At 36.6% G+C, this 21,295-nt stretch overlaps 1 protein-coding gene across 1 annotated transcript; it reads left to right on the top strand.

Moving 5' to 3' along the window:
* The first annotated feature begins 3,880 nt into the window (after nt 1–3,880).
* Nucleotides 3,881–9,621, top strand: LOC126723953 (uncharacterized). The gene has a single exon (XM_050427973.1). It carries the CDS (start codon nt 5,497–5,499, stop codon nt 9,604–9,606), a length of 4,110 nt encoding a protein of 1,369 aa, XP_050283930.1. The 5' UTR covers nt 3,881–5,496; the 3' UTR covers nt 9,607–9,621.
* The last annotated feature ends 11,674 nt before the right edge of the window (nt 9,622–21,295 follow it).

Raw genomic sequence — 21,295 nt, 5'->3', positions numbered from 1 at the left:
ATGTCTAAGGAGGTGCAGCTAGAGTGCTTGGGTCTTCTACCATGTTTGAAAGTTTCAAATAAGGAAAGAAATCAAAGAGGTAGAATCTGAAAAGGAAAAATCAAATTTGAGTATTGATCAGTATTTTGGGCGTATCTCTCTCCTCAAAAATCCAATTGACACAAGGTTAGATGGGTTGGAACTGTGACTTAAATATCTACAACTTTCCAGTTTTGAATTTTTCAAAATTCACAATTTTTGAAGGCTGAAATTAACTCACAAATTACTGCTATAAATCTGGACGAAAATTAAAATAGTAAAAGTTTTATTTTCTTTGGACACTTTGACGTGAGGGTTTTGAATGGAAGCTGTGGAGAACGAATTTTAGGGAGAAAACCTTGTATTTTTCTTTCTCTAATGGTAGTCTAAACTCTTTGTTAGGGCTAGGGGTTATGTTTCTTCTATACAGTATGAATATTCAATGTGATTCTCTCTAAGATTTTAGACAATAACATATTTGATTGTTCAATTATATTTCTTTTGATGTATTAGTTCTTTCATGCTTTCAATAAGTTCAATCATGTTTTTCTTATTGTTTAGATGAATTTCTAATAGTTTCAAATAGAAATCACATTTTAAAGTGAATGGGTTTTTCTGAAAACTATTCTAACCGCATTATTAATCTAGGTTATTATGCATTCCTGAATTGTCTCAATTCAACCGAATCATAAGTTTTTAATTGTATAAGAATAATCAATTATGAAATATATATTTTCTTAAATCACAAAGAATTTCACATCGATGCCATAGTATTTACATTATTGACTTAAATTAGTTTTTATTATTATTCTTATTAACAATCACCAAGCAAAAGTACTTTTCTTTATCACCCAATTTTTTTTTTAATTATATTGTTTTTGAATTTACCCCGCTCCTTGTGGTTTGATCTCGGTACTCAGAAAATTATATTACTACGATCTCCTACACTTGCGAGTGAGCAAGTAGTGGGCCATGTGGTTGTGATGTGCTATAGTAATAATATGCTATTGGTTGTGTGTAGTGCAGTTTAGGATATAATAAGGTCTTTTTAATACATTTTATTGACCAATAAATGGACTTAATTTTTTTTCCTTAATTAAAATTTATAGATAAATATTATACATATATATAGATTTATACAAGCGGGGCCTTATTTTATTTAGGGGCCTTAGGCGATTGTACTAGTTGTTTTCATAATTCAGTTGTCCTGACTGTGAATTGAATGAACACTATCTTTGTGAGAAGGGTAAGATTTTTTTTTTTTTTTGGAGAAACTATGAGAAGGGCAAGATGAGAGTGATATCTTTGAAGAGAACGTACTAGCTAGGCAGAGGGACGAGTATATATTACTCTGCGATTTAGTGTTTGCATGATAATAACATACGTATTCTTTGTGTGTAAACAATGACAACAAAATATGCTCTCTTTCAGTTTTACAAGTCTCGCCTTCTTATGTCTGAATCTGATTCTTTTCTTGTGAACAAAATATGCTCCTTCATGTTCACTTGTCAGCTTGTTCTCCACTTCAACAATCAACAAAATATGCTCTCCTTCACTTCTGCAAGTCTTGGCTTCTTATGTCTGAATCTGATCCTTTTCTTGTGAACAAAATATGCTCCTTCATGTTCACTTGTCAGCTTGTTCTTCCCTTCAACAATGACAACAAAATATGCTCTCCTTCAGTTTTACAAGTCTCGGTTTCTTATGTCTGAATCTGATTCTTTTCTTGTGAACAAAATATGCTCCTTCATGTTCACTTGTCAGCTTGTTCTCCCCTTCAACAATGACAACAATATATGCTCTCCTTCACTTTTACAAGTCTTGGCCTCTTTTGTCTAAATCTGGTTCTTTTCTTGTGAAAAAAATATGCTCCTTCATGTTCACTTGTCAGGTTGTTCTCCCCTTCAACAATCAACAAAATATGCTCTCCTAGTCTCCTTCACTTTTACAAGTCTTGGCTTCTTATATCTGAATCTGATTCTTTTCTTGTGAACAAAATATGCTCCTTCATGTTCACTTGTTAGCTTGTTCTCCCCTTCAACAATCAACAAAATATGCTCTCCTTCACTTCTACAAGTCTTGGCTTCTTATGTCTGAATTTGATTCTTTTCTTGTGAACAAAATTTGCTCCTTCATGTTCACTTGTCAGCTTGTTCTTCCCTTCAACAATTACAACAATATGCTCTCCTTCAGTTTTACAAGTCTCGGCTTCTTATGTCTGAATCTGAGTCTTTTCTTGTGAACAAAATATGCCCCTTCATGTTCAGTTGTCAGCTTGTTCTCCCCTTCAACAATGACAACAATATATGCTCTCCTTTTTACAAGCCTTGGCTTCTTATGTCTAAATCTGATTCTTTTCTTGTGAAAAAAATATGCTCCTTCATGTTCACTTGTCAGGTTGTTCTCCCCTTCAACAATCAACAAAATATGCTCTTCCTCACTTTTACAAGTCTTGGCTTCTTATGTCTTGTCGGACCGTGTGCCTTATCGATTCATCCAACGACCAATTGGTGAAGGATGAGGGGGCACAAATCTTTTATAGCATTCAATCGTAGACCAAGTTCATTGGTATTGTAGCAAATTGTGAAAATCCCTCACAATCCCTCCCTCACAATGTGGCTCCAATGACTCGAACCTATGACCGGGCTCTGATACCACTTTTTTGACTATGTGCCTTATCTATCCATCCAACGATCAATTGGTGAAAGATGAGGGGGCACAAATCTTTTATAGCATTCGATCGCAGACCAAGCTCATTGGTATTGGAGCAAATTGTGAAAATCCCTCACATTTCTGAATCTGATTCTTTTCTTGTGAACAAAATATGCTCCTTCATGTTCACTTGTTAGCTTGTTCTCCCCTTCACATTCACGTTGCCATTACATTTGTTCTCCTTTAAAATTATTACTTCAAATTTATGCAAAGCAAAAGCAATTGTGGGGTTAAGAATCCAACTACAACGCTTTCTTTCGTCTTTAAAAGCCACATCAAAATAAAGAAAACATAGATTGAAGGAAGGAATAAAGGAATAGATAAAACCACTAAAGTTCAAAATAAGGTAGCATGCATCAAAAGCACACAAATCACTAAAGTGAAAGTCTAACCAAAGGGTTTTGTAGTTAAATAGCAAGTTACTTCTTGATATTATATTATTTGTAATGAAGACATCTAGAGTTCCTATTTCTCACCTTCTTCTTCTTCTTTTATTTTATTTTATTTTATTTTTTATTTATTTTTTATTTTTGGAGAAGGAATACCTCAAAAACTTTATTAATCAATGAGCTGGACAATTAGCTAGCACAAATTGAACTACATTGGAGGGAACACACTCCATTCAAACTAAAAATGAAAATGAAAATCTATCTCTCTTAGCTAAGGCATTTGCAACCGCATTACCTTGCCTATAACAGTGATAGAAAGAGATACTCTGAAAAGAGTTTACAAGTGAGAAAACATCCTTAAACAAGTGACCATACATGGATCTGAGATTTGAACCAGACCATACAATATTTCTCACCTTAATTATTAAATTATTTATAATAAAAAAGAAGAAGAAGTGAAAGTCTAAAAAAATCATGTGGACCTCAACTAGTACCCTACATGTGAAGTAATGGGTCTCGTTACACTATAATAAGTGAATATTACCAAAGTTGTAGTCTTTTTTTTTTTTCTTTCTTATATAGAAAAAAGTTGTAGTCTTTAATTAGTTTTTTTTATTATTATTTTTATCTCATATCTAATTTCTCAAGCTAAAGATTTAGGTTTCAATTCATTTTTTCTTAGGAAGTAGTTTTTAGGCCGAGTATGGTTCTTTCTTCTTTATTAATAACCAAGTCCATCCCATCTGAGAGGTATAGGTTTCTCTCGTGATAGGGTTTGAGCGGCGCTCTCTCTAGAACCTGTAGAATAGTGCGTCCCTTTCTCTGTTTAGGTGATTGTGTATCCTCTGCTCTCCCATCTCTCCGGGGTAGTGGTAGGGTGGTCCTGGTCCGTATTAATCCGTCTGGTTCTGTGCTTTGTTGTTTCCCATATGGAGGAAGTGGAAAGCATGTGGAAGAAACTTTCTCTGTCGGAGGAAGAGGAACAGGGGTTTGAGGTTCCCAAGTCACCTGGGATTTCAAGCTCGCTGCTAGCCGGTAAATTCCTAACGCACCGTTCGATAAACAAAGAGGCGGTGATCAGAACCTTCAGGCCGTTGTGGCGCACTCGAAAACCGTTTCGAACCCATGAGATGGGTGATAATAAATTGGTGTTTGAATTTGAAAATGATGTTGATCTGGAAAGGGTCATGGAGTACGAACCATGGACCTTTGATAAGCACTTGGTTCTTTTTCAAAGGATTGAAGACTCCACAACTATCTCGTCCCTCTCTTTCAATGAGTGTGCTTTTTGGATCCAGATACATAATCTCCCCATCAAAAGCATGACTCCTGAACTTGGAATGTCCATAGGCAAATCCTTAGGCAGAGTTCTTTGTGTTTCTGAAACTAATGAGAATGCCTCGATTGGTCGTTCCCTACGTGTTCGTGTTTCCATAAACGTGACTAAGCCGTTGAGCAGGGGGAGGAAACTTTGGGATAAGGGCGTTGAAGTTGGCTGGGCTTCCTTCCGGTACGAAAGACTCCCTAACTTTTGCTACTGGTGTGGTAGCTTGCTGCACGAAGACAGGGAGTGTGACTTGTGGCTCAGCAAAAGGAACAAGTCCTCACTTGAGAAAGGTCAGTTTGGCCCATGGATGAGAGCTGAAGTGAACCTTGCTGGCCGTAAGCCATGGAACTCTCCATCGGTGCCGGAACGTGGAGATGTTTCGCCTCCTCATCAAAGTATAGCTCCACCAACTTTGAAAAGTCCTACTCCTCTGCCTTCTGGCACGGCAGTCGAGGTTGCACCTACCGAGACCACCCACCCCAAAAAGGCTAGCATGGTTGTGGCGCCTGAAAGTAGTGTACACGTTAAGCCTCTGCAGAGTAACCCGGAAAGTTTTGAAAAGACTTTACTGTTGATTGACAGAGAACTGGGATTGGCTGCGGATCTTGTGTCCCCGTGTGAGAAACACTCAGAGGCTGTAATTAATGTAGGAAAAATTTCCCCCTTGAACTTTCCCGCGTGTGAAGATGCCAAGCATAGTCCCTCTGCTTGCATTATATTGGACCGTGATTGTGGGCCGAAGAGGGAAGATGGGCCGAACAACACTTTTACTTCTTCTACTGGTTGCTTAAGACCCCCACTCCAGGACGTCTCTAATGTTATTGGACCTAAGAGCAAGCCTAAGTCTCCAAGTCAAGGTACGTGGACTCGTTTAATTAGGCAGCCCAATAATAATTCTTTAGATGAGAATATGGGTGATTCAAATAGGGTGAGGCCCGTTTCTGAAGAGTCTGAACCCCATGCAAAAAAACGCAGAGCGTCCCTTCCAGTGGTCTCTAATGAAACAAAATCTCCTTTGGCGTTGGCTGATGCTCAGCCACGCCAGTCATCATGAATTGTCTAAGTTGGAACTGCCGCGGGCTTGGGATCCGGCGGCGAGTTCGAGAGCTTTCTGACATTGTGAGAGCAAAAGGCCCCACCCTAGTTTTCCTGATGGAAACCAAAAAAAATAAGCTGTACATGGAGAAGCTTCGTTGCCGTCTAAAATTTGATAATATGTTCCTTGTTCCTAGGAGGAACCTCAGTGGCGGTTTAGCCCTGTTTTGGATGAATGAGCTTGACCTTCATATTCGCACCTTCTCCCCTCATCACATTGATGCAGTGGTAAATCCAAGAATTGATGACGCCTGGCGGTTTACGGGATTCTACGGAGCCCCGGAGACAGTCAACCGGGAAGATTCTTGGTCCCTGCTTCGCCACCTCAGCACCCAAACTAGTCTTCCCTGGGTTTGTATCGGTGATTTCAACGAAATCACAAGGCTGGATGAGAAGTCTGGGGGGCCCTTAAGATCGGATAAACAGATGCAGGGCTTTAGAGATTGCCTTGATTTTTGTGGTTTCAAAGACATTGGGTTTTCTGGGTTGCCCTTCACCTGGTGCAATAATAGGTTCGATGGTCCTCTGGTTTGGGTCCGGTTAGACAGAGCTGTGGCTTCAGCTGAGTGGTTGATCTTGTTCCCTTCTGTTCGGCTACATCATTTATCCGGTTATTCTTCCGACCATAAACCTATCTGGTTATGCTCCGATGATGTGCATTGTCGTTTCTACCGCCCTCAAAGGCCCTTCCGTTTCGAAGAGATGTGGACGAAGGATGAGAGATGTGAAAATGTGGTCCACGCTGCCTGGGATGTGTGCTTAGTCGGTGATCCCATGAGTCAAGTGCTTCAGAAGGTTAGTAACTGTCAAACTCAACTGCTTTCATGGAATAAAAATGTGTTTGGCAATATTAAGGGGTCCCTAATCCACAAAAGAAAGTTGTTGGCTAAGGCGGAAGTAGAAGCTATTTCTGGCCAGGGTACTTGCCAGGTCAAAGTCCTCAGAGAGGAAATTAACAACTTGCTGGAATTAGAAGAGTGCATGTGGGCTCAGAGAGCCAAAACTGATTGGCTCAGGTATGGCGATCAAAATTCGAAATATTTTCATTGCCGGGCTACTGAGAGGAACAAGAAAAATTTCATTTCTGGTCTTGAAGACGACCAAGGTATTTGGGTGGAGGGTGAGAACAATGTGGGTGAGCTTCTTAATGAGTTCTACTCCTCTCTGTTTTCCTCGTCCTATCCTACTGAGTTCAATGAGGTTCTTCAAGGTGTGGAGTCCCGGGTCACCCTGGAAATGAATGCGGACCTCCTCCGTCCTTTTATGGCTTCTGAAGTCCAGACCGCTCTTGGGCAAATGAAAGCGAACACAGCCCCTGGCCCAGACGGACTCCCACCCCTTTTCTACAAACAATACTGGTCAAAAATTGGCCCTGATGTGTCCGATGCTGTCTTGGGTGTGCTGAACTCAGGTAACCTTCCAAATGCCCTTAACCACACTTTCCTTACTCTTATTCCTAAAATTAAATGTCCTAGGCGTGTAACGGATTTTAGGCCCATTAGCCTGTGCAATACTCTGTATAAACTTATTTCAAAGGTGCTTGCTAACCGCCTAAAAAAGTTTCTCCCTCAGCTGATTTCGGAATCTCAGAGCGCCTTCTTATCAGGCCGCCTCATAACTGATAATATTCTAATAGCTCATGAGACTCTCCATTACCTAAAGTCCAAGCACTCCGGTAAGCAAGGGCTGATGGCTCTGAAGCTCGATATGAGCAAAGCCTACGACCGGGTCGAATGGGATTTCTTGGATAAAATCATGGCTAAAATGGGCTTTAGCAGTAGGTGGATTGCTCTCATTTCTATGTGTATTAGATCTGTTTCCTACTCTATTCTGCTAAATGGTCAACCGCAGGGGCTTATTTCTCCTCAGAGGGGCCTCCGTCAAGGCGACCCGCTATCGCCTTACCTTTTTTTGTTAATCACTGAAGGGCTGCATGGCCTCTTGCGAGTAGCTGAAGATTTGGGCAGATTGAGAGGCGTATCCCTTTGCCCGGCTGGCCCCCGGATTTCACACCTTCTTTTTGCGGACGATAGTCTCATTTTTTGTCGTGCCTCCATTGCTGACTGCAGGACTATTCAAGATATTCTTCTAAAGTATGAAAGGGCTTCTGGTCAAAACATTAATCGGGGAAAAACCAACCTGTTTTTCAGCTCCAACACTCCCGCCCAAATGCAGACTGAGATCATAACTCTGTTGGCTATTCCCGCTGTCCAGCGATATGAGCAATATCTTGGTCTTCCTTCCTTGGTTGGCCGGGAAAAAAAGAAATCGTTCAGTATGATTAAAGAAAGGATTTGGAAGAAGCTTAAGGGTTGGAAAGAAAAATTATTGTCCCAAGCGGGACGGGAGATCTTAGTCAAGGCGGTAATCCAGGCGATCCCCACTTATACCATGTCATGTTTCAAAATGCCGAAAGGTCTTATCTATGAAATCGAATGCTTGATCAGAAAATTTTGGTGGGGCTACCGGGGTGAGCAGAAAAGAATCCACTGGATCAGTTGGGAGAAGTTATGCCTTCCTAAGAAGGAGGGAGGGATGGGTTTCAGGGAGCTCAGCAGATTTAATGACTCTCTCCTTGCTAAACAAGTGTGGCGACTCATAAACAATGAGGATTCTTTGTTTCATAGGGTCTTCAAGGCTAAATTCTTCCCGAACTGCTCAATTATGGAGGCCAACAGCTCAAGCAAAGGGTCCTACGCCTGGAAAAGCATTGCTCAAGCTCGTCGGGTTATTGAGTTGGGCTCGGTTTGGCGTGTGGGAGATGGTAAGTCCATAAAAATCAGGGGTGATAAATGGTTACCAAGCTTGCACAGCAGCTGTATTGTGTCCCCTATCTCGTCCCTTTGCCCTTCCTCTACAGTGAGTGCCTTGATTGACGAAGATTCCCACACCTGGAACGTGGATCTGATTAAGAATGAATTCCTAACCCATGAATCTGAAATCATCTTGGGCATTCCGCTGAGCATTCACAATTCCTCGGATAAACAAGTTTGGCTCCCATCAAACCAGGGCGTGTTCTCAACCCGCAGTGCTTATAGGCTCCTTTCTTCAACTGAGAGACTTACTCTTCCTAATTGTTCGGACTCAGCAAGGGGTAGTCAAATGTGGAATGGTATTTGGTCCCTTCATGTCCCGCACAAGGTCAAGCATCTACTGTGGAAGGCAGCCAATGAGGCAATCCCTACCCTATTCAATCTTTGGAGAAGGCATGTGGTCCAATCGGTTTCTTGTCCAGGCTGCAAATCTGATTGTGAGGATACTATTCATGCTCTGTGGGGCTGCCCTGCTCTAAGGATTATCTGGGAAGCTGATGGCCTAAGTAAAAATTTGCTTAAGCATAAGCTTTCAAAATTTGCAGACCTCCTTGAGCTGTTTTTCTCGGTCCGTGGTAGTGCCAATCTGGATCTTCTTGCTGTGATTTTCTGGCTGATCTGGGAGAAAAGAAATGCTGATCGCCTGCAGAATAACTCGTTTGGCTATCACGAAGTCAGACCCAAGGCCATCCGGTTCCTTCATGACTTCTCGGCTGCTCAGGTTCTGCACAATTCCCATTCCCCTGCCGTGTCTGTGGGGCGTGTCAGGTGGCGCCCTCCCATCTCCCCGTGCTACAAAGTGAACTACGACGGAGCGATCTTCAAAGAAATTGGGGCGGCTGGGTTGGGTGTGGTCATCCGGGATGCTCAAGGTAATGTAATCGGGGCCCTTGCAGAGAGAATTCCCCTTCCCCTTACTGTTGCCACGGTTGAAGCTCTTGCATGCAGAAGAGCTGCCCTGTTTGCTTTGGAACTGAGCATTTTCGACGCTACTTTTGAGGGAGACTCTTTGATTGTGACATCGGCTCTGTGTGGAGGTGAAACGAATCATCCCGAGTTCGGCCTTGTTTTGTCGGACTCCCTGCTTCTGGCTCGCAGTTTCCGCTCTTGTAACTTTGTGCATGTAAAACGTTTAGGCAATTTAGTTGCCCATTATCTTGCTAGAATGTCTAAGTCTGGTAATGAGCTTAAGGTCTGGATTGAATCCGTTCCTAGCGAAATAGCTCCTCTGGTTTCTAATGACGTTTTGTAGGCTCTGTTTTCGTTCAATATATCAGACCTGTGAGTCTGGTTTCTCAAAAAAAAAAAAAAAGTCCATCCCATCTGGAAATAACCAAGCCCTTAACTCAGTCTCTTTATTAATAACCCACAATCCAACCCAAAGCCCTTCTTTAGCTGACCTGATCCAATTAAAAACAAACCCAAAGCCCCAAACTTATCAAACTCATCTAATAAGTTGAGACCCATTCCCATCAAGCCCACTAGCCCACACGTACAAGAATAGTACAAACAACATGCTATGATGACTCATGACACCAAAAAATACGTCCTTATATAGAGCTTTTTTTTTTTTGGTTGTTGCTAATCGTCCTTATATATAGAGCTTGAACTAATCATGTTCCTCAAAAAAAAAAAAAAATAAAAAATGGAACTAATCAGCAATTATCAACATTATAACGGTCCTCCTTAATATAATGAAACCTTTTGAGGCACAAATATTGCGCTTCTTGGCTGAATAGAAATGGGTATGAACAAATAGAAGCTGTCAATTAGCAGATATCTAAGTACAATTTTTAATCATAAGGAGATGCACCTAAATTGTTTGAGTAAAGTGGAGCTAACTAGTAACAGGTAAGCGGGCAAGATATTGATCTCCAGTTTTTTCACAAGCCATATTATCAAATGCATAAATCTGTAATTTGCAGAGATTGGATCATTATTTTCATAAAACTTCCCCCACATGAAGCTTGATTTACACATTCTTGTCAATCAAGTTTATAACAATTAATGTACCCAAAAAAAAGTATTTATGGACACTTTAAACTAAAGAATATATTATTACCGTCAAATTCACATTTCATGATTTCATAAAAACTTAAATTTTGGGGAGAATTAGTGATTTATTATAGTATTAGAGTAGGAAGTTTTGAGTTCAATTCTCTATCTTCACCTTACCTTTCATTAAAAAAAATTCACATTTTGCACCCCACTGAACAATGACAGCTTAAGTGACCTACATGTGAAAGAAGAGCGTTAAATTTAACATTTCTGAAAAGTTTAATCTTTTGAGAGAATCAATAACTTATCAATAACTAACTTAAGAAATACTCATGGTATAGGTCACAACAACATTGAACATACCTAGAATTGCAAAATACAACCAAAGAAATGGGAAAAAAATTTAAGAAGAGAGAAACAAAATCAAATTTGCAATTTCATTTCCCTGTTAAAATAACCAAAAATTTGGAACAAAACCTTTCTAAATGAGGTCTAGCAGAAAAATGATGGGTAGAAGAGATCATTTTGTAATCTTTATCATCCTCTATCATTGGCACTTGGATTCTTAAATTTAGAACATCCCTCCCAATCTTGGTGTGTGTGTATTTTTTAAGTAATAATAGTTTTGATGTTGTATCTTCTATTCTGTTATCTTTATTTTTCTTGAACAATAGTCAGCTGCATGATTATTGATAATTTATGATATTTCAGTGGGCTCAGTAAAATAGGAGTGTTAAATATTTTGTTTACACAATTTTATGGACATAGAGAGAAAAAGGAAGAGTAAAACAATACAATATGTCTACATCCACAAGAACTAGCAGCTAATAAGACAAGTTGCAAGTTATGTAGACGTGGTCATCTAAAAAGAAACCAAAATTGATGTGTTATTTAACTATATCTAGTTACCCTTATTTTCCACTCTATTGCACAAAAGCACAAGTCCTGTAAGGTGGTGGAGTTCACAGTGGTATGAGATGATATTTGTTGCTCTTGTCTCTAATCTGCAAAAAAGGGTAACCTGGCATTAGTATGGATGAAACATAATATGATCATCTATTATCAAGTTATTAATGTATGAAAGAAAAATGGAAAAAAAAAAAAAAAAAAAAATTTAACTGTGCTAACTTGAAATAACACGTTGAAAATTCTGAGCTAACCAGTGTCTAATAAGAAAAGCATTCAAATAAGGTTAGCTTATTGCATGGGGAATTTTTCAATCTCATGGAAATAGAAAGAATTCAAACACATAAGCAATGCTAAAACCATATTAAGATGAAAATTTACCGAAATATCTTTAACGTGATTATCTTATGAAATATTTTGAAAATCTTGCAAGTGAAAAAAACAATAATGCAAATTTTGTAATTGACTTCTATATGAAGGTTTCGTTTCCTAAACTTATTAGTGATTGCAAGGACTCAAATACCTAGAACTAATCAACCAAAGTTAAGCAAGAATAGTTAACTTCTTCATCATCGAAATCTAGGAAGCATACATGACACATTTACCAACCACCAAGGAGGACCAATAAAATCTCCTTGGTTGATCGATGCAAAGACGAACCTAGCCTTGGGCTGGAGGGAGCCATGGCCCCCACCCAACCAAAACTTTGGAAAAAAAATTTTTAGTATGTGTGTACACAAAGAAAATTTTCAATTTGCCCCAAAATATGCAATCTTGGCCCCCTCCCTCCAAAAAAATTATAAATTGGCCCATGAAATCCAAAAGTGTATGTTCTATGCTATCCCTTTTGCCCAGTTGCTTGAATAATAATTACAATAATCTCTGGATAATAACAAAAATAATAATAATAATAATAATAATAATAAAGCACAATTCTGGTCTAAAGAAACCCAATTGCCCAAAAATAATATGATTTACTTGCACATAAAGAAACCCAATTGCTCCAAAAATAACATGAATTACTTGTAGACATACTAATATTGACAACAAAAATAAAGCACAAATTCGGCATTATCAAATGTATGATTTTCAGTTCACATGGTGTGAACTGTGAAACTCTTAATGTTATGTTTTTTAAGTGACTTTTTAAAAAGTTTTTAGTTGTGGTTGCTGTAATAATAATGTTTATTTTTTTATTAAAAAAATTATATAATGAGTTTGCTGTAATAAATTTTTTGGTAGTGTTACTTTTTAAGAAATGAGAGAAATTTGTCAATCTTATGTCAAAATATTATTTAAATGGTAAGGTAGATGTAGGATAAATTCCTTATAATTAATTGTTGTGGCCTTTTTTTTTAAGATCATGGCAAAATAATGTTCAATTTTGAATTTTTTTTATTAAGAAATATTCAAAATAATTTAGAAGCTCATATTGAAAATGCAGTATTGTCAATGTCTAGTTTGATGTCCCAATTTCTAAAATCCATCAAATAAAATTTTGAAAAATCACCACATATAAAATTGGTAATAGTTCATTATAGAATAATCTAGAATTAGCACGAATATATTATGATGTTAATTAACACAATGCAATCAAACAAGCTTATGTTAAATTTGGTCTATACCATTTTTTTTTTATACTTTGACCCCTCCTGGTTCCATCCCTGGATCGATAGAAAACTCCTTGGTTGGTAAAAAATGAAGCTTTTCTCAAATGCACTTGCTAATCAGTTGAGAATGATTACAAATCTTAGAAGGAAATATGAAAGTACTTCATCAACATCTATTTGACTAAGTGTATTTTCCCAAGGGTTTAGAAAAACTGCTCCCACATAATAAAGTCTTGAGAAACCTTTTGTACTCATTTGTGCTGCAATTTTATCAAACTAGGAACATTCTAGAATTTATAGGAACAACAAATCAATATCAATATATATATATATATATATATATATAAGGAGAGACCTCATTTGAGAGAGTATGAGATTTTGCCAAATGGCGCTCTACCTAAGGATTCTCTTGCAATAAAAGATATGGACTTTTTATTTTCTTTGGTTCATTGTTTCAAGACTATTCGTCTATCTCTCACCATGATAAGTACTCATTGTTTAAGAAATAAACACCAAATTAAAAAAAAAAAAAAAAAGACTTTCTATTTTCTTAGGTACATTGTTTCAAGACTATTTTTTCCTCTTTGGATTTTCACCTCTTGCACTTCTACTCCTTTATATACCCCTGCCCATATGTGATTCTCCAAACTAGGAAGGATGTAAACAACTTGTAGTTTTGATGTAGAGGTTAGAGGTCATTGTGGGTTTTGTGAGGGTTGTGATTAGATATGGGCCTTTGGTTGTTTGAGACTTTTGGAGTTGGAGCATTTGTGTTGGGTTTACGATGACTGTGATTGGATTTTTGCCAATACGCTGAACCCATGAAAAGCCTTTTATTGGCTTTGAGACTTTTGATTTGATAGATATATATGTCATTGTATACTATTTTGTCAACCCTTATTTCATTTTTTTTTAATATCTATTCTCTATGTTCGTTAGTCTTTTTGTATTTTTTTTACTTATTCCCTACAATATTCTTTTTGTACCTTTTTTTTTTACTTTTACTTTCATTCTAATGTATTGTATTGCGCATGCATAAATGAAATTATTTTTTTTCCTTATTAGTGTGAACTATTGGAATTGTATATTAAATTATGAATGAGGTTTATAATTTAATAGATTTGAGAAAATTTGTTAATAGTTAACATGAAGTTATTTTATATGAATTTAAAAAATCGTACGAAATCTTTTAGATTTTTTTTTTTTTTGGCAATTTTCCTTATACTATATATATATATATATAGAGAGAGATTTTTTTTTTGGCTGAATTTCCTTATACTATGTTTGAATGCTTAGGAGCTTGCTTCATAAATATATTAAATACTAAAAATATTTTGAATATGAACATTGTGTATATGGTCTCCTAGGAATGCCTAAGAACTATACAATTATAATCTCATATATCAATATTAGTAAACAAAAGCCAATCAATAGTTTGGAAATACTTCTAGAATAAGAAAAATTATAAATATGGATTAAGAAAAGGGAGCTAAAGCATTCAACAATAGTTTGGGAAAACATAAATACTATATACAACTGAAAACATAAAAATTATTTGCAAATGAAATTGCAAAGTGTCTGCGCTTCGTGTGGAACATTATCTAGTATAAAATAAGAGTTTAGTTCAAAAAATAGAAGATTCATTAGGCAAATTGAGATGGGGCATTACGTTTACCTTGAATTCCAATTTTTCCTAGAAATATGTTTACATATATAACTTGATTCATAGAATGAAACTTATGGACCCGTGCACTCAATTCCAAGACTCATTGAAGTAAGGACCACTACTAAGAAATTGAGCATAATTGGGACATTAACATGGGAAACATGAATAGAAAAGGTCCAATTAATAGCAATACTGAATTCAAAATTTTTATTGGGGACCGAAACAGTTGGAAGAATGCTTAATGTTAATGGGTGCCCATTTTAAAAAAGTTTTGACACAACTTTTATTAGAAATAGAAAAAATTGTCAAAACATTAATTTTTTTTTCTTCCTATACGAACTTTTCTAAACTGGTTCACTAACAAATGCCCTTATGGCATCTGTTAACATTTCCCAAAATACAAACTTTCTAGTTTCTAAAGATTTTTGGGTGAATTACAAATTACACCTCTAAAGTTTGGGGGTGATTGGATTTTATACCCTGAAATTTCAAAATTTGGATTTTGTCCCTTAATGTTTGGAGGTGTTTGGATTTTACTCCTTGACGTTTTAGAGTTTGGATTTTACCCTTTGGATTTTAGGAATGTTTGGATCTTACTCCCTAAAGTTTAGGGAAGATTGGATTTTACACCCTAAAGTTTCATAATTTAGGAGTGTAAAATTCAAACACTCCCAAACTTTAGGGGATAAAATCCAAATTCTGAAACGATAGGGTTAGGGTTGTTCAGCAGATCAAGTCACCCAACCAAACCGACTGGATCCGCCCAACCTGAAGCCCAACAGGCGGGTCCAAATAGCAGGTCGGCCGGATTCGGGTTATATGCTAGGAAAAACTAAAAGTTCGGTTCGGGTGGTGGGTTAAGCAATTTGAAACTTGTAGAAATTGACCCGACCGATAATAAACTTAAAAAAGATTTGGGTCTATTTTCACACTCAAAGTCGAGACCTGATCTCTCTCTCTCAAAGTTCAAATATTTGTTTTTCATGCCCTCTCTCTTTGTCTCTCTTAAATCCCTACCCTTAGGCTCTCTCTTAATGCCACTGCCAACCCTACTGCCACTAGCCCACCATACTGGGTTGTTTCTCACCTCAAACCCCACTCTCTTGAAGTAAAGAACGATAGAAAACTAGAGAGAGAGAGAGAGAGAAAAGGAAGGACCTGGAAGACGGCGGAGGTTTAGGTGATAAGCGTGAAGGGAGACTGGACACTATCGATGTGAGGATTCAGAGGAAAGAGTGATCTAAAAAAGCTTTCTCTAAAGGTCAAAGGTGGACCCAGCTAAAGCCTTCTCTGATCTACATGGCTTTGATCTTGTTTGATCTTGTGTAATATGATGGAAGATGCAGTGATGGTGGGAGGAGGGAGTGGTGGTGGTGCCAGCTGAGTCTTATTTCTTCTCTTTCTCTTTCTTTCAGTCTCATATCTGGGTCTCCTCTCTCTTTCTTTCAGTCTCAGATCTGGGTTTGTAGTGTTTTTCTTATTTGATTTGAATCTTAGATTCAGTTTTGGTGTTTTCGGTGCTGTTGGATTTGAATCTCAAATTTGGGTTTGTGATATTTTTGGTGTTATTAGATTTCTCTAGTTTTGGATTATGGTTAACATGTGAGATGTGTTCTTTGAGTTTGGGCTGTGTTGTTCTTTAGACCTGAAATCACCCAACGGGTCTGACCCGCTTAACCGATGACCCGAGCTATAGGGTCCAACCCGAATATTCGGTCGGTTGCAAGTCCATTTTTCATACACCCAAGCTAATCGGGTCGGTTACGGGTCAATCTCAAACCTGATCCGACCCGACCTGTGGACAGCCCTAGTTAGGGTGTAAAATCAAATCACTCCAAACTTTAAGGGATAAAATTCAAAATTTGAAATTTTAGGGTTTAAAATTCAAGCATTTGCAAATTAGGGGTACAGTTTGTAATTTACCCAATATTTGTTTTTTATACAAGTTATACACACACTTAAATAGGAAGTGACAGTGAAACCCTCTAAAGAATTGCAAGCTAATATATATATAGAGAGGTAAAGCTGAGAGAAAATCCAATTAGATTTCAAATTGGAATTCAATTAGAGTCTAATTTTGTGCCATGTGTCCCATTTAATTTAAGTTTTTAAATTTCTGTCCCAAGTGAATCAATTTAAAGTAAAAATTGGATTTCAATTAGAGTTTAATTTTGTGACATGTGTCCTATCTAATCTAAGTTTCTTAATTTTTGCCCCAAATGAGTTAATTTAGTGTAAAAAAGAGAAGCCCAATATAAGTAAACCATAAAAAAACATCATTTTTGAATGATTTTATATTTGTGAGTCTTTTTTTAGAACTAAAAACAATTCAAGTTTATAAGTCATATATATATATATATATTAATAGGTAAAACTGAGAGAAAATCCAATTAGATTTCAAATTGAAATTCAATTAGAGTCTAATTTTATATCACGTGTCCCATTTAATCAAAAATTTTAAATTTTTGTAGCAAGTTAGCTAGTTCGGTGTAAAAATTGGATTTCAATTAAAATTTAATTTTATGACACGTGTTCCATCTAATCAAAGTTTTTTAATTTTTGTGTTAAATGAGTTAATTTAGAGTAGAAAACGAGGAAGAGAGTGTTTGAATGATTTTATATTTATGAGCCTTTTTTTTTTTTATAACTAAAAATAATTCAAATTTATAAGTCCTCTCTCTCTCTCTCTCTCTCTCTCTCTATATATATATATATATATGGGTCCGTTTGGATTGAGCTTATTGTTGTTGAAACTGAAAACTGAAAACTGAAAACACTGTAGCAAAATAATTTTTAAATGTGTAAATAGTACTGTGGGACCCATTTTTAATATTTTTTAATATGTGAACAGTGTCAGCACAGTACGTGAACAGTGAATTTACTGTTCATAACAGTAAAATTTGTCTCCCAAAAGTCAACAAATGCGGCCAAAAAAAAAAAAAAAAAAAAAAAAAGAGAAAACGTGAAACGCGGACGCACAAAACGCCCAGCCCAAACGCCCTCTATATATATATATAAAGCTCAGAGAAAATCCAATTAGATTCTACAATTGAAATCTAATTTTACGTCATGTATCTTAAATTATTTATTTTTAGATAGAGTTTTATTTCTTAATTTTGGAATCAAATGTGGGACCATATCATAAATATTCATTCAAGTGGGTTATTGTGTACAAAAAAAATTAATAAACATAAAAATATTAAAAAGATGAACAATTTACATTTTATACCTAATAATATTATTACAAGAATTTTTAAAGAGTTAAAAAAAAAAAATATAAGAATGACTATTAATAATATTTAAAGTATATATGTAAGAATTATACTATGTATCTTAATGTGTATCTTTTAAGTATATCCATGAATATGCATGGGGTTACAAGCTATTGTTAATAATAGGCAAAGTCTACAAAAGAGAAGGTACTGTAACTTTGCCAATATCAGTAGTCCACTCATATAAAGACAAGAATAAATATTTTTAGTTCGAAGTAAACAACTAAATTCTATTAAACATGTGCTTATTTAGCATTCAATTTGAAGCCTTGTGACAACTAATGAGTTCTTTAATTGATTCCGAGAGATCAAAGTCTCTGTTTTTCTTACTATATGATTATGTTCAAACTGATTACACAAGAAGGGAATAACAGTGCTATGCTATCTATTTATACTGGCATAAAGCTGCACACTTCCTCCGTATTACATTTTATATTCTCGGCACTTGCTCTAAATCTAACCTAACCAAATCTGTTGCAACTAATCTGACCCACTTAACAATAATACAATAACTTGCTAACAACCTAAACAAAACCAATGACACCCAGCAATTTGGAAAATCTACAACATCAAATTTTATTAATCAAAAGCCTAATTAAAATGAAATCATTTGAAGCATTTATTTTTTTTAGTACTTCAATAAAATGTTTGCAGATTTATTCTAAACTAGGACTGTAATCCACTTGAAACATAGAAACTAGTTCCTACATTGAATAATTATCCCCTTTTTGATAGCATATTTATGCAATTTGTTAAGATTAAATCAGTATATTTCATAAAAATTCCCCTCATATGAACAGGGGCGGGGCTAGGAAGTGTATAGGGGGTTCAAATGAACCCCCTGAGCTGCCCAAAAAAATTATATTTAATTTTTTATTTTTTTTATTTGTCCCTCATAAAATAAAATTTTGAACATTCTGAATCTAAATTTTTTTAAAGTCCAGCTAAAATAAGCTTGAATATGATTCCCTTAACAATGTCTTGATCTTTTTAAACACAAAAAAAAGCCCAACAACAAACCAATTTGAGCTGAAATTTGGGAGGAAAAAAAAAAGGTAAGCCCAACAACAAAAGTAAAATTTTGTTCATCTTTAACCTCAAGAAAAGGCTCATTTAGATCTTAACAAATTTGAAATAAACTAATAGATAAAATTTTATTATATTTAGATTTTTCTTGCAATTCAATTTACAACACTAACTAATATATTTAATGTATTTTAAAAACAATAAATGATTTCCAAGATTTAATCTTAGCAACAATAACTAAACTGTTCATTGTATTAAGAAACAATGTGCCAAATGAATTTATAATTTATCTTTTTATGTGAAATGCTATGTCCATAACATTTTCACAACAAATCCTAAGTGTAGATTGCTACTTGCTGTTAATGTGATAGTCTCAACTTATGATAAATATAAATTATTAAATTTTAGAAAAAAAAAAGGAAAAAAAAAATAAAAGAGTCTCTAAGCACATGCGTGTGCGCGTACTTAGAGGCTAGTACACGTATACCAGTTATAACACAAACCACCCACGCACATCTGACATTTTAGATACCAAGATGGACAATCCTTCACAAGGCACATCAATTTTTAGACCAAGATAGTGCCTCTTCTTTGCAAGAAAGGGTTCACTTTTTGTCTCTAGAGCTTAACCTAATCAACATTTATAATCAATTGGCTCAACTTAAGTTTCTCTCTGCTAGTGAAGGGTGGTTTTTCCATTCTCTCCTAGAGAGTAGAATAGGCGTCCCTTCACTTGAAGGTGTTATTGTCCCTTAAGGTAACAGGTTTATCTTGAGGCTTTGTTCGTTTTTTTTTTAGGGGATTTTGGGAAATAGATAGTAGATTAGGATGGAGGAACTCACAAAAAATTGGAACAACCTAACCCTCTCAGAATGTGAAGGATCAAACTTTTGCATCAAGGAGGAATAGGCGAAGACAGAGTTTATTTTAGCAACTAAGTTCTTGACTAAGAGAGCTCTCAACATAGATGCTATAGCCAAGACTTTCACTCCCCTCTGTAGATCAAAAAATGGCTTCAAGATCAAAAAGGAAAGTGATCATGTGGTTCTATTTTCATTTGATGATAAGAGTGAGATGGGGAAAGTCATAGCAGCAGAGCCTTGGAGCTTTGACAAACGATTAATGGTTTTGCAACGATATAGTAAGGAAATAGACGTAGGTGACATGGAGTTTAGTAAGGTGACTTTTTGGGTGCAAGTACACGATCTTCCAATCAGATTTCGGACTAAAAGAATTGCTGAACAACTGTGTGAAGCTATCGACAAGATGAACACAGGGATTGATGAACTAGAAGCAGAGGGAGATAACTTCATGCGAGTCTGGGTTACTATAGATATATCTCAACCATTGAGTAGGGGACGAGTGGTCTCACTTGATAGTGGTAAGGAACTATGGGTGAACTTCAAATATGAGAGGCTCCTAAGCCTGTGCTTTTGGTGTGGGTGCTTGATGCATGATGATCACGATTGCCATCTTTGGGTTGAAAGTGAAGGAAGTCTCTTACTTGAATCCAAGCAGTTCGGCCCATGGCTTAAGGCAACACCATTTGTGCTAAATCGAAAGTATGTGGTTAAATTGCCCGGTTTCTTTGCTAGAAAAAAGGTTGAGGCGGCGAAGGAAAAGCTTGAAACGGTGAAGAACAAGCCTGTGGTGGTGGTCCGAACAAGCAAACAAGAACTAGAGATGTGTAGGCTCAAAAAGGAAAATTTTGAAGTCCCCAACGTTGGAAACATAGATCCGGTTTTTCAGGAGGTCCAAAAGCATTATTTAAAGTTGGCAATAGAGTAAAAGGCAATAAAGTAGGCTGGGTTAGGTGAGGAAAAGCAGCTACAGCAGGCCGATCTAGTAGAGGACAAGGTGCTGTCAAAAGTGGAGGGAATCAAGGATGACATGATGCTAGAAAAGGCCGGGTCAGCTGAGGAAAAGGTGTCAGGGAAGACTTTTAAGGAAGTAATTGGGGAGTTAGATGAGGAAATAAACAAATATGACTCAAAAGACTCTGTGTCAACTAGCCTAAGTGTTAGCATGGAAAAGGAAAATTTGGGGGGCCAGTCTACAATTAATGAAGCTTGCATGCCATGTCCATCAATTCACGCAACCAATTTGTCCTCAGCTCCAAGAGTACCTTTGGTAGAGTTACCATGCTCCTTTGTCAAGCACGGGTATACTGAAGGGGTATGGAAAAGGCTTAATAGAGTAGGGGTGACAGAAGATATAGGTATGTCTGAAGTAGTGGGGGGAAAAAGAAGTGGAGATAGGGAAACAAATCAGACTGAGTTACCAAAAAAAGAAGGGTTTCACAGGGAGGTGCAACAAAAAATAAGATATTGGTAGAGGCTGGTAATCAGCCCTATCAGAAGCAATGAGTCTATTATTATGGAACTGTCGTGGGCTTGGGAACCCACATACAGAGAGTGAGCTTGTTAGTTTAATACAAGCAAAAGATCCCTCTGTCGTGTTTGT

This window comes from Quercus robur, chromosome 4 (genome assembly GCF_932294415.1).
Source record: "Quercus robur chromosome 4, dhQueRobu3.1, whole genome shotgun sequence".
Taxonomy (NCBI): domain Eukaryota; kingdom Viridiplantae; phylum Streptophyta; class Magnoliopsida; order Fagales; family Fagaceae; genus Quercus; species Quercus robur.
This window is presented reverse-complemented; position numbering and strand designations above follow the sequence as displayed.

Bases quoted from the DNA above. Each gene is read 5' to 3' on its own strand.
- LOC126723953 (XM_050427973.1), top strand. From the start codon at position 5,497: ATGAATTGTCTAAGTTGGAACTGCCGCGGGCTTGGGATCCGGCGGCGA.